Here is a 13,984-nt window from a genome sequence, read left to right as displayed (position 1 = left end):
AATCTATGAGGGAGCTCAGCATAGATTGTTCCTATATCCTATCAGCCCACATATTGCTGACAAGATTGGAGGAATAACCACAGAGGGTGCACCTCACATATTCTACTGTTTACATCATGCCTGCCTGAACTACCAGAAGGACCATATTCTTGCCAGTCTTATACAGAAAGAAGGTCCCCCAGGCTCTGATACAGTATACATCATGTCAAAACCCTCTAACCACAGCCAAAGAAGCCACAGGGAAACTATACTATGAAGTCCAAATGTAAATAAACTTATCATGACACAAGAAACCAATATCAAGAAAAGGTTCTTATTAAGAAGGTCCTTACATTTAAATATACAAATATCAATATGGAAACACAAGAAAAATTAAAAACAAGACAATATGACAACCTAAAGTAAATAGATACATCTATACTGACTGATTCATAAGATACTGAAATGTATAAAATACTGGATGAAGAATTCTAAAGAATGATTTTTTAAAAGCTCAGTGAATTCCAAGAGGATACAAATTAACAGATGATTATGGAAAAGATGCAGGATATGGATGAGAAATTCAATGCAGAGATAGAGATTTTTAAAAAGAACCAAACGGAAATCAAGAAAATGAAAAGCTCAACAAGTCATTTTAAAAACTGAATTGAAAGCCTCACCAATAGAATGTGTAGAAGGAAAAAAAAACCCATCAGGACTTGAAGATAAGGTTGGGAAATTATCACATTCAGACAGTAATAAAGAAAAGAAAAGAAAGAACAAACAGAATATATAGGATCTCTGGTACACTATTTAAAGAACAAACATATGCATAATTCAAATAGATAAGAGACCTATAGACTGAAGACATATAAAACCCATTCTGTAGAATGACAGCATAAAATTTCCCAAGTCTTGGCAACCACATCGACAACCAGGTACAAGAAGTATTTAGAACCCCAAATAGATACAACTAGAAAAGGATGCCTTCATTTTGCATTATAATTAAACTGCAAAAAGCACAGAACAAAGAAAGCATATTAAAAGCTTCAAGAAAGAAGCACCAAGCCACATATAAAGGCAAATCTAACAGAGTAACAGCAGGTTTCTCAACAGAAATTCTAAATTAGGCCAGGAAAGCACGAAATGATGCATTTCAAAGTTTGAAAGAAAATAACTGCCAACTTAGATTACTTTATCCATCAAAGTTATTCTTCAGAATTGAAGTAGAAATAAAGACCTTACATGATAACAACAAACTAAGGGAATTCATGACTAGTAAACCAATGAAAATTCTCTAGCCAGAAGAAGAAAAATGACAAACAATCATGAAGCATGGGAAAAATAAATCTTACCAGAAGTGTAGAGAAGCACATGAGAATTTGGAAAGAAACATCACTAATACAGAAAACTATCAAGCTCTAAAATAAATTGGAGAGGAAATAACAAACAAAATATTCAAAACAACAGGAAGAAAAACAACAAAATGAGAGAAACAAGTACATTTCAATAATAAAATGTAAATGATGTTAACTCTCCAATTAAAGATGTAGACAGGCTGGGTGGATTAAAAATAAGACCCAACAACATGCTGCCTGCAAAAAATTGCCTCACCAGAAAAGACAAAGACCCCAAATTTAAGAGTAAAAAATGATATTCTAAGCAAATGGAAGCTGAAAGAAAGCAGAGTAGCTATACTAATGTCTGACAAAAAGACTTTCAGCCAAATCAGTTAGAAAAGACAAAATCACTATATACTGATAAAGGGAATAATTCTTTAAGAGGATATAATGATTGTGAATATTCATGTACTGAACAGGGAGTATCCAATTTTATAAAACAAACACCATAAGATGTGAAGGGAGAGATAGGCCCCAATATAATAATGAGTAACTTCATTACTCAACTCTTACCAACAGATAGATTATCTAGGTGAAAGAAATCAACAAAGAAACAACAGAGATGAGTTACACTAGGATCAAATGAACTTTATAGATATCTACTGAATATTCCATTCAAGAGTGGCAGAACACACTTTTCACATAAGCACATGGAACTTTTTCCAAAAATAGATCATATATTAGGCCATAAAGCAGCCTTAGCAAATTTTAAAATGTTGAAATAATTTTTGCATCTTATCACATCATAGTGAAATGAGATCAACAGCAAGAGAAACTATAAAAATCATACCAATGCATGGAGATTGAACAATACACTTCTGAACAAATAGCGGGTTTTTGAAGAAATCAGGGTGGGGGAGATTAAAAATTTCCTAGAATGAAATGAAAATGGGAACACAAAACACAAAGCTTGTGTGACATAGCAAATGTAGAACTAAGGGGAAAGTTTATACTTATGAGAGAGGGAGAGAGTTCAAATAAATGACTTAATGATGCATTTCAAAGTCTTAGAAAACCAAGAACAAACTAAATTCAAAATAAATAGAAGGAAAGAAATAACAAAGATCGGGACAGACATAAATGAAATAGACACTAAAAGGATGATACAAAGTATCATTAAAACAAAGAGTTCATTCTTTTAAAAGATAAAATTGACAAATCCTTAGCTAAAGAGAAAGAAAACTCAAAAAGTACCACTAGAGATGAAAAAGAGGATATTACAATAGATACCATCAAAATCAATAGGACTATTAGGGAATAATTTAAAAAACTATATGCTCATAAACTATAAGATCTAAAAGAAATGGACAAGTTTCTGGACATATATGACCCATCAAAATTGAACCAAGAGGATATAAACTAAGCAGATCAATAACTATGAATGACACTGAAGCAGTAATACAAAGTCTCCCAGCAAAGAAAGACTAGAACTGGACAGATTCACTGCTGAATTTTACTGGACTTTCAAATGCACTTCAAACTATTCCATAACACAGAAAGGGATAGAACACTTCCAAACTCAATTTGTGAAGACATTATTATCCTGCTGTCCAAAATTGATAAGGATACAACAACAACAATAAAACCAAACCAAAAAAAAAAAAAACTATAGGTCAATATCCTTGGTGAACATGGATAAAAAAATTCCTCAATAAAACACTTGAAAATTGAATTCAAGAGCATACTAAAATGAGTACACACTTATATCAAGTGGTTTAATTCCAGGAATGCAAAATTGATTCAACATTCACAAATCAATAAATATAATATAGCACACAAATAGAATCAAAGATAAAAAATCACAAAATCACCTCAACAGATGCAGAAAAAGCCTTTGATAAAATCTAATATCCCTTCATGATAAAATCCCTGAATAAATTAGGTATAGAAGGATGATATGTACTGATAAAGGGAACAATTCTTTAAGAAGATATAATGATTGTAAATATTCATGTACTGAACATGGAGCACCCAATTTTATAAAACAAACACCATAGGATGTGAAGAGAGAGATAGGCTCCATACAATAATGAGTAACCCATAGCCAACATTATATTGAATGGGATAAACTGAAAACATTTTCTCTAAAATCAGGACCACAAGAGTGTCCACTCTTACTGCTCTTACTCAATATAGTAATTGAAATTTTAGACAGAGCAATTAAAATTAAATAAATGAAAGAAATCATAGGTATGCAAACAGGAAAGGATGAAGTCAAATACTTTTTTTTTTTTTTTGCTGACAGAGTGATTCTATATTTAGAAAACCCTAAAGACTTCACCAAAAGACTTAGAACAGATAAATTCAGAAAAGTAGCAGGACACAAAATCAACATACAAAAATTAGTAGCTTTTGAAAATACCAGTAATGAACTCACTGAGAAAGAAATCAGGAAAACAATACCATTACAACAAATACACACACACACACACACACACACACACACACACACCCTAACAAAGACTAGGAATAAACAAAAAGCTAGAAATAACCTTAACCAAGGAGATGAAAGACCTCTATCATAAAAATCATAAAATACTGAAGAAAGTAATTAAAGAAGATGCTAGCGGGTAGAAAGACCATATTCACGGAATGGGAAGATTAAAGTTAAAATTGCTACACTACTGAAAGTGATGTATAGATTCAATGCAATCCCCATGAAAGTACCAATACATTCTCTACAAAATGTAGAAACAATCATTTAAAAATTCATATTGAAGCACAAAGACCCTGAATAGCCAAAGCAACCAACCTACAGCAAAAAGAGCAATGCTGGAGGCAATCCAACACTAGATTTCAAATTATACAGCATGGCCATTGTAACAAAAATGGCATGGTATTGGCATAAAAACAGATCAGTGAGATAGAATAGAGGACCCAGAAATAAACCTATACATTTTCAGCCAACCACTCTCAATGAAGGAACTAAAAACATACACAGGAGAAAAGACAGCATCTTTACCAAAGACCCAGAAAGGTACATATTGCAAATTGTCTCTTATGTATGGGGGAAAAAAAGATAATCTAGAAGTAGAAGAGAGACTACTATGGAAGAGGAAGGAGATTCAGGGGAGGAGGAGAACAAAGGGGAGAAAGGAGGGTGGACATGATCAAAACATGATAAATATATGTATGGAAATGCCATAGTGAAACTCATTAATTTGTACAATGCATTAAAAATTATGATAAATATATGTCTAGACAAATTCCTTGCAAGACTTACTAAGAAAAAAGAAAAGGCAAAAACAGATAAGATTAATAAGTAAAAAAGAATTCATAACCACAGATATAATATATAGGAATAGAATTATAAGACAGATAATACTTGCATATGCGTGGCAATAGATCTGAAAGATGATTTTGGTTTTTGCTTTTTGTTGCTGGGGATTGAACCCAAGGTGTTGTGCATGCTAAGCATGAACTCTACCACTGAATTACATTCCCAGCCCTAAACAGGGATTATGATTTACACTGAGTATAGGATAATCAAAACTGACCAAAATGAATGTGGAAAAGTAGAAAAGAACCAATATCAGTGAAAATGTTGGAGAAGAGAGTTAAGATGTACAATAGCAAAAGCAAACAGGAGTTATATCAAGTATCACAAACATACTCTCACAAGTATTTCTGAATTTAGAAGAAAGTACAGAAAATTTTCAGGGGACAAACGAAATGGAGCTGAAACCCAGAGAAGTATGCTGGAGGTGGGGCTGAAGCTACAGTTGTTCAGCTTGTCAATCTCAGTAACAAAGGGGTTTAGAATAGAGTGACTTCAGTGTCAGGACAAGAGATAAACTCATGGGACGGCATAAAGTGGACAGTTCAACTGAGACCCTCCACACAAAGCTGGGGCACTGCAAATAAAAACGTGAATTAGAAAAAAGATAGCTTCCAAGTAAACTCATGTGTTTCAGCAAGGGCTCTGGGTGGGTTGTGTGTACTCCTTTCTTATGCTATTCTCAAGCCTTTCTGCAGGGGATACTATTATCCTGGATTTTATGTTTATGCAAAGTGCTGATGGTTTTTAATTTTTAAAAAATGGTATATTGAAGTAGTCTTCCTGACTTGAATTTTTGACTCAGTAGTGTGTTTATGAGAAAAAAAAATCAAATCCACTGCTTCCTGATAACCACAAGAAACAGACACAATCTTCGATGAATTAAAGAAAAAAGAAAGAAACAAAATATAGAAACTAACTATATATTGTAATATGCCTTCAAGTCAATATTAGGGAAAAACAAAGCAGTTGTAAACTTCAACTTCCCTCCCAATTTTTTCCTAAACAATTCCCACCCTCATTCCCTAGTACATATTCTTAACAAAAGGCTAAGGGCCCTGAAATGAATCCCAGGGACTTCCCCAGCTTTCCCTTTCCCTCCCTCTCTTATCTTCCCCAATGGGACAAGCCCCTCAGCTTGAAAGCCTGGGGAGGCCCAGAGTGGTGGCCGGGGCACAGAGGAGGGCTCCTCCCCCAGGAAAACGGGTAGAGGAGTACATGGGTGTAAGGTAGGACCCCCCATAGTGGGAAAAATCAAAATGGAGCCCTGGTGCCAGGGGAAAGCACACTGGTGGCCCTGGGAAAGAAGGCCCGGCCATTCCCACATTCTCCAGTGGGAAGGCGTCGTTGATTGGCCGACTGCCCATCTGGTTCCGGTTATAGAACCAAATTTGGACCAAGTCCTTCTGCAGCCGGAGGTGCCCAGCGATGCGGCTGATTTGCTGGGGTGTAGGCTTTGGGCACTGCAGGAAGAGTTTCTCCAGGTTGTTTCTGATTCGTCTCTCCCTGCTTGCCCGTCTCCGCTTCTGAGCTTGCTGCAGAATCATCTCCATTTTGCATAAGCCCAGAAGGTTCTTGGCATCCACTTCCTGTAGCCACATTTTCAGCAGCGGCTGCAGCTTCCACATGTTGGCGAGGCTGAGCTGCTGGGCCTCGAAGCGGCATATGGTTGTCTGGCTAAGCACCTTTCCAAACATAGCTCCCACGGCGAACCCCACATCCGCCTGCGAGTACCCTAGGGTCATCCTCTTCAGCTTCAGCTCCTTAGCCAGCTGCTCCATCTCCTTCTTAATAGCTAAGACATCTTCGGGCAGCGCCAATTTCGGGAGACTCCGCAGAGCAATGTAAGGTCCAGAACAAGTGCCTTCGGGGGGTCTCTGGCACCAGACTCCTATTTCGCCAGCTCCACAGGAGGTCATCCTGCCCCGGAATTCATAAGGCAGGGAACCCAGGGGCACCCCCCACATGTCAGGGCCTGGGAAAATGCCTGGCCCAACTCCTGGCTGGACCATCATCCTGCCAGGAGCCACCTGGGCACTCAATAAGGTTGGAGTGTCAACCCTCAAGGACACTGGCCCTCCGGAGCCACCCCCGCCACTGGATTGAAGGGGGTTCAAGTTTGAGGTCCTGTGTCCTGCCATGGGGTAGGCCGGCTCCCCCAGCAAGAGTCTGGTAGGAACTGATGGCTCTCGAGGACTGAAACAGCTACCAGCCTTGCCCTCGAGCCCCGCCCCCCGGGTGGGCAGGAGACAGAGTGGCAAGCAAGAGGGCTAAGGGTGTGTTTTTTGTGTGTGTGCAGAAGTGGGATATCTCACAAATCAATTCAATGGTAACTCCTTAGGTCTCTGAGGTTAAGGGAGTGAGTCTCTCTAACTGAGCATTATTCTCAACTACCAAGGTACAACCTGGAGTTCTGGCCCTCCAAGTGGTTTGGGGATCTTTAGTCGGAGCCTCCATCTATCCCTGAATGCAACTCAGGTATTTACTTATAGCTCTTCAGAAACTCTGACATCTAATCCCTTCCTCCCACATCCTCTGAACTGCCTCTTGGCTTCACAAATATTAATTAAACATCCACATGACAGGTCTAAGGGCGACCTTGTGATCCATAAACTATTCCGTCTCTACTATCTTTATTGCCAAAAGGACTGCCAACAGTCCCTTCTTTGAACATCCTCAGTCCCAGTGTCCTACGAAATCTAGACACATGTACTTGAATTTCTAGATAACATCAGTTTACTGCCTCAGATTCTACCCCACCCCCACACTCGACCAGATTCCACTGTCTCATTAGGGTGGAGTTTCTTTACTAATTCCATGTTTTTCCCACTAGCCCTGCAAGTCCTCATAAAACAGAGACCTACCTGTTTTTTTTTTTTTCTTCTTCTTCTGGATACAGGTCTCTGGACTGTACTTGCTGTTTCCCCATAAGGATATTCCCTGCAGTATCTAATTTAACAACATCAGGTTCCTCTATCTGTGACCACTCTCCCACTACAGACCAAAGGATCTTAATTTGTACCTCCATTATGCCTTAACTACAGCATCCACTCCTAAGAAATCTAAGGAGGGAGAAGAAAGAAAATATCTGACCTAAGGTTTAACGCTTTTAAGGAAGAAAAGGACAGTGACTTTGGTGGGATGATCTCAGCTTCTTACTCCTTCATTCTTTAACCCAATCATGATATGGCCTTGTCTCCATGCACATCTACTGAACCGGATCTTCTTGAAGTCACTGATACACTTCCAACTGTCAAATCCAATGGCATTTAAAAAAATTCTCATCCTACTCATTTTCTCTGTAGTTTCTGACAGATACTTCTTTTTGTTGCTTCTCCTTTTAAAATTTATATGAGATGCCAGTAACAGCCAAATATGTATTCCAGCCCTGATACTCTTCTAATATCCAGTCCTGTATTTCCACTGCCCCAAATAAAATTCATTTTTCTGAGCTTCTAAATCTGCCACCCAACTTCCAGGGACTTATGAGCTGGTTAATGGCATTACCACCCACTCAGCCACCCACACTTAAGCCCTGGAGTTGTTCTTGACCTTTCCCATATTCCACAGAACACCAAATCTTATAAACTAGCTCTCCTAAAGCAATTAAACTCTACCATCTCCACGTGAGCCTCATTTACTAACTTAATTCAAGCCACATAATTTCTCATCTGTAAAATCACAATAATCTTATAACTGGCTTCTTGTGCTTCTTATTTAGATTCATCCTGCATACTATTGCTAGGTCTAATTTTCCAAATACCAAATCATACGTATCAAAACCTATCCATACCAAGCAAAAGTATGTGTCATTTTCTTCTTAAACTATCTTCAAAATCTAGTCCCTCTTTTCCCAGTTGACAAAGTGGGCATTTACATTCTTGAACATGATACATGTGGCTCTACACCCTTTGGTCCCTTGATACTCCACATTTCAGCAAAGATTATCTCATATTGCGTATAAATGCCACCCTTTTATGCCCATTATGTCCTTTGTTCATGCTGTTTCTTCTGTCTGAAATAGTTTCCCCTACTTCTTGGTCTTATTCTTTCATATCATTCAGCATTCTACTCAAATATTACCTAATTAGAGACGATGTCCCTGGATTTAAAAAATTTGCATCCCTGCTACTTTTCAGAAAAGTTCCTTTTCTGAAAAGACTTTTATTTTTTGGTATAACATGTATCATCACCATATATATATATATATATATATATATATATATATATATTCATCTATTGTGTTTCTGTACTGCCAAGAGGGACTCTATCTGGTTCACTGCTGTGTCTACAGTGTTTACCATAGTATCAGGCACATTAAAAAGTGCTCTGTAAGTATTTGTGGAAAAAAATGAAGTATGCTGTGCTTCCCAACACCCTTAAGACTCAGTTTAGGTGTCATCTGATGGTGAGCCCTACCTCAGGCAGACAAGAGTGTGTTACTGCCTTTGTGGTACTCCCATTGTACTTAATATATTTTTTATTGTAATATTACCAGTAACAATGTTACTATCAGTAAGTATCAGTAGTTATTTATTTTATGTCTCTATCTCTCTAGCTAGGGTATGTAGGGGTTATAAAGCCTGGAACATAACTGATATAGTGCTCAATGTTTGCTTAAAGTATGATAATACTTTATAATTCATTCTTAAAATAATGTCCATTTAATTCTAGTCTAAAATGAGAACCTTGACCTTCCCAGGTGCCTCTCCATCTTTTCTCTCTCATATCAGAACCAAGGCCTTTATGTACTTCTTCCTAGAAGAGGGTAGTAGCCTAACATTAAATCAAACTAGTTGTAGATAGGTCTTGAAACAATGGCAGTGGGAGAAGAAGAATCAGGTAATCAACTGCCATCTCCACAGACTATGTATCTGATTCATTTGTGGTATTACAACCTCTGTTAGAATGTATTCTGGTTAAAGGCAGAATCCTTGTCTGTCTGTTCACCATTAGATCCTCAGCACCTGGAACCATATCTGGCATATAATGGGAAACCAAGAAATAGTCATTTAACATTTAAAAACGAATCTTTGCAGCATTAATGGTGAAAAGAATTCCATGCTCGCCTTGAATTAGGTTTTAAGATAATAGTCTATGAAAAACAGTTTAGAATACACAGAATTCTGTTTAAAATAATTTTGCTGGTATTTACTCTTTCTATGTTATACCTACAAGCGATTTTTTTTTCAAAATCACAAAACAACCAGTGTCTGCCAAACAGAATGAAAAGTAGATTATGAAGACATATGAAAGAGAGCAATTACATATTAATAACATTAAAAACAGTCCATTTGCACAAGAGAACCACAAAGAAAAAATACATTAGTTGTTTAGAAACAAGAGTTGAATAAAAATGTTTTCAGTGAATTGGAAAAAAGTAAGTCTACATGAATTTGAACTAAGGCTTGTTATATTAATGCGTTAAAACATAGTGACTCAAAACATTGACAAAATTGAAAAGTAAAGCTATATTAATTTGATGGGGTTTGAAATTAACTTGGGTGCTCTTAGTGAAGACTTTCTCTGTACTTGGTTAGATCTGATTGGCCGATGTGTGCATCTCCTGGTTAATGCATAGAAACCACTAAGAAAAGTTTATATTCTTAAGAGAAGTCTTGCATCTTCTTAAAAGTATTATTTAATATACTCTCACAGTAGGGTGATCAGGGAAAACAAGCAGGAGCATATTTGGTTGGAACAGAAATTGAAGTCAGAGGAAAGCAGCTGATGGGAATGCTTAAGACAACAAGCACTGTTTGGGCTGGGGCAAATGAAAGGCTAATCCATCACCTTCAACAAATATGGGGACTTCTTAGAAAGTGATTAGATTATAATGTAAGAATCAGGCCAGTCTTATCCACAGGGAATTACAGATTAAGAATAAGAAACACATGGTCCCAGGCTCCCAAGTATTTATAAGTTAAGTGGAAGACAAGAGATTCTGTCAGAAGAACAGGACAGCTATATTCACCCAAAGAAGAGAGTTATCTATTAATAGGATCTTTGGAATTAAGAGCGGTTTTCTTTATGTGTTGTTTTAAGTAGAAATGCACAAAGTGTCAGGATTTGTGTTATTGAGCTCTTTAAAATATTGCTTATTTTTAGTAGGCAAAACCAACTGAAAGGACCCACTTATGGTAAGAAGCAGGAAACAGTGGAGGCAGAGTTAGTAGTAAAAATCCTTGCAACGCTTGGTTTGGCTCAATTATTGGAGAAGTCTGTCTATTCTGTACCGTAGTGATCTCAGTCCTCTCTGAACTTACTGACTTTTCTGCTCAGATATATTGGCTTTCTTAAACAGTTAGCTGGAATTTCCTGTCTTAGCTCTCCAGCTAGGATATAAAGAAAGCCCAAATGGATATTATAGATACCATTTATTTTGTATGTATGTGCCAAGTAATGTGCTAATGTACGAGCTGTCCACAGTGCTCTGAGTATGTTAAATCCATGAAAACATCTGGATGTGAAGGTGATCTGTCGTTAACGTAATGTCATCCTTTTGGTCAGTTATTGCTCTGGCTACAAAGGTGATCTTTTTCTTGTTTTTTTCCAAATACATTTCTCCTAAAATTGCTCATGCTCCAGATAGAGAAGAACAGGCTTTGTTAAAGAGTCTGTGAGACTCCTAATAGAGGCTGCAAAGGAAAAAAGAAATGAAACAAAACTTCTTGAATACAGTTAAATCAACAGAGCTGAACAGAAGATCTAAGAACTGAATCCAAACCAGAGAGAAAAAGCAAGGCAGACTAAAGGGTGCTGATCTTTATCTGTCCTCTTCCTCAAGTGTCATAGTAAATTCAAACTGAGCAGGCATTGTGATATAAAGGCAGAGTCAATCAGAAGGGCAAGTACAGAACAGCAGGAACCATGTTATTTAGGGAATAAGACAAAAGACAAAAGCAGGAGACAGAGATTAGTCACTGGGAAGTCCTTCTCTGGATCTTAGAAAGTTAAGTCAGGGATCCAGGAAAACTCTGGTAGCTGAGTATTGTAAGAAAACAGCCTCCCACCTTGTGTTGAGAGAGTTAACATCACACATTGCAAATTAGTTCACTGAAAACTACCTCAAAATAAGACTGAAATGATTGAACTGTCAATCTTTTATGTGGATCTTCAAGTGCTAAATATAAAGAAAAACTAATAAGATAATACGATAAAAACATTAAAGTTATTAAAGCATGGAAAAAAGCTAATCAAATCAATGAAGTTACTAAAAGAGAATCATCTAGTGTTCTATGAAATAATTTTCATAATAGATAATAATACCATCTTTTTTGCACAGGGAATAATGGAGAAAAATAACATGGGTTAAAAAATAGCTATTTGTGAATAACAATATAAGATGCTTTTACTTTTATAACACATATACAGAAAAGCTAGAATGTAGCAGTGCTACCAACAAAGAATTTCTTTAGCTTCAAATTAAGATTGTGAAGGACTATTTTTTTCCTTTTTGTTGTCATTTAAAAAAACATTTTACAAAAGTGATGTGATTGCTTCTTAGAAATGAATGCTCATGACACAAATACGAAACAATCACAGTCAGAGACCACAAAGAGTTTCGGAGTATACAGAGAAAATGCCCTCCATTTTTATTTTGTAGATCTCACATATTCAAAAGTTATAAACTTCTTGTGCTAAAAAATAACATGAAGTATAAAACTCTACAGTCTTTACCAGAAGCTATGACTAGTCTTAACTATTTGTGTGAGGCAGGAATAGCAGCTGAGTAAGTGGGGCTGGGTGGAAAAGCATGGTGGTGATGAGTCAGGTATATTCATAGACAAAGACTGATAAAGTTGAAAGGTTTTTGTTATGCCATGCATGATTTAAACAAACATTTTAGCTGACTCTGCCCTTGTTACAGAAGAAAAGATTTAAGGATGTTCTGACATTGATTATTGTAGTATTGGTGCAGTCACTATCTTCTACATTCAAATTTTCAACTCCACTTTAACTTTAGAACCAGAGATACACAACTGGTTTAACAATTTTCCATTAGACTGCATAGTAAAATACACATAACAGAAATGACAGCTTATGACCAGTGAAAGCAATAATTCAGGATATGACATGGGTTTAGAGAAGTAAATGAGTAGTAGAATAGAATTTCTGTTTATACCAGATAACTCTTTTAGGTGATGTAAGATTTTTTATTATAAAGAAATTCCAAATTAACTGACTTTGATGCTATTATCATCACTAGCTTGGGGCCTTCGTGAATTTCTCTGGAAATCTCTTTCAAGAATCTATCAACTGAAGCAAGCCAAACAGAATCATCACGCTTATTTTTTTTTGAAAAATAAACAAATAAATAAACCTTTATTTTAGGTGATGTGAAAGGCAGTAACTTCCATGGAAATTTAAGAGATAATATCAAACCTAAAATTTTAAGCACAAATTTACCTAAATATTTAGATAAAAACTTATTTTAGCATTTTAAACCTGATAAAGCTTTAGTCAGCTTATCAAACTCAAAACCTCTTCCTAAATCACCTCACTTTAAATCCAAGCCTTAATGAAAACTGATCAGGTTGTCAGTCTTTCTTTTGAGCTAGATTCATGCCCAAATCAAACTATCTAAAGTTCATTGCTTGAGCTCTTAAGAGTCTGTTCTTCATTCTATCTGTGTGCAGAAAACATCAGACAGATGAGGGTTTCATTTCCCCAAAGCCTCAGAACTCTAGGAAGCAATTATATCAAACTGACTGTGAATGGAAAAATAAAAGCAAGATTTCTTTTTTTTTTCTTTTTAGGGAGATGCTTTGTATCCACAAATTCTTTTTTTTTAATTGATTGTTCAAAACATTACAGAGCTCATGATATATCATCTTTCATACATTTGACTCAATTGGGTTTTGAACTCCCATTTTTACCCCAAATACAGATTGCAGAATCACATCTGTTACACACTCACATTTTTACATAATGGCATATTAGTGACTGTTGTTTTCTGCTACCATTCCTATCTCCTACTAACCCCCCTCCCCACCCCTCCCCTCCCATCTTCCCTCTCTACCTCCTCTGCTGTTGTTCAATTCTCTCCCCTTTTTTTCCTCCCCCTTGCCCCTCACAACCTCTTATAATTTTGTGTATTATTGAAGGTCTCCTACCATTTCCATATGCTTTCCCTTCTCTCTCCCTTTCTCTCCCCCCATTCGTCTTTGTTTACTGTTAGTCTTTTCCTCATGCTCTTCCTTCCTGTTCTGTTCTTAGTTGCTCTCTTTATATCAAAGAAGACATTTGGCATCTGGTTTTTAGGGCTTGGCTAGCTTCACTTAGCATAATCTGCTCTAATGCCATCCATTTCCCTGCAAATTCTATG

The 13,984-nt window shown here is 36.7% G+C and overlaps 2 protein-coding genes across 4 annotated transcripts in view; both read right to left on the bottom strand.

Annotated features, from left to right (window-relative positions):
- The window catches only part of ARB2A (ARB2 cotranscriptional regulator A), a 484,107-nt gene that overhangs the window by 134,560 nt on the left and 335,563 nt on the right, over positions 1-13,984 (bottom strand). The window lies entirely within an intron of this gene.
- Positions 5,790-6,797, bottom strand: POU5F2 (POU domain class 5, transcription factor 2; the record flags this gene model as incomplete). The annotated part of the gene is made up of 1 exon (XM_081275919.1): positions 5,790-6,797. The coding sequence occupies one exon, from the start codon at positions 6,795-6,797 to the stop codon at positions 5,790-5,792; it is 1,008 nt and encodes a 335-aa protein (XP_081132045.1).

The sequence above is a fragment of the Spermophilus citellus genome, assembly GCF_964194105.1.
Source record: "Spermophilus citellus genome assembly, chromosome: 1".
NCBI lineage: Eukaryota > Metazoa > Chordata > Mammalia > Rodentia > Sciuridae > Spermophilus > Spermophilus citellus.
This window is presented reverse-complemented; position numbering and strand designations above follow the sequence as displayed.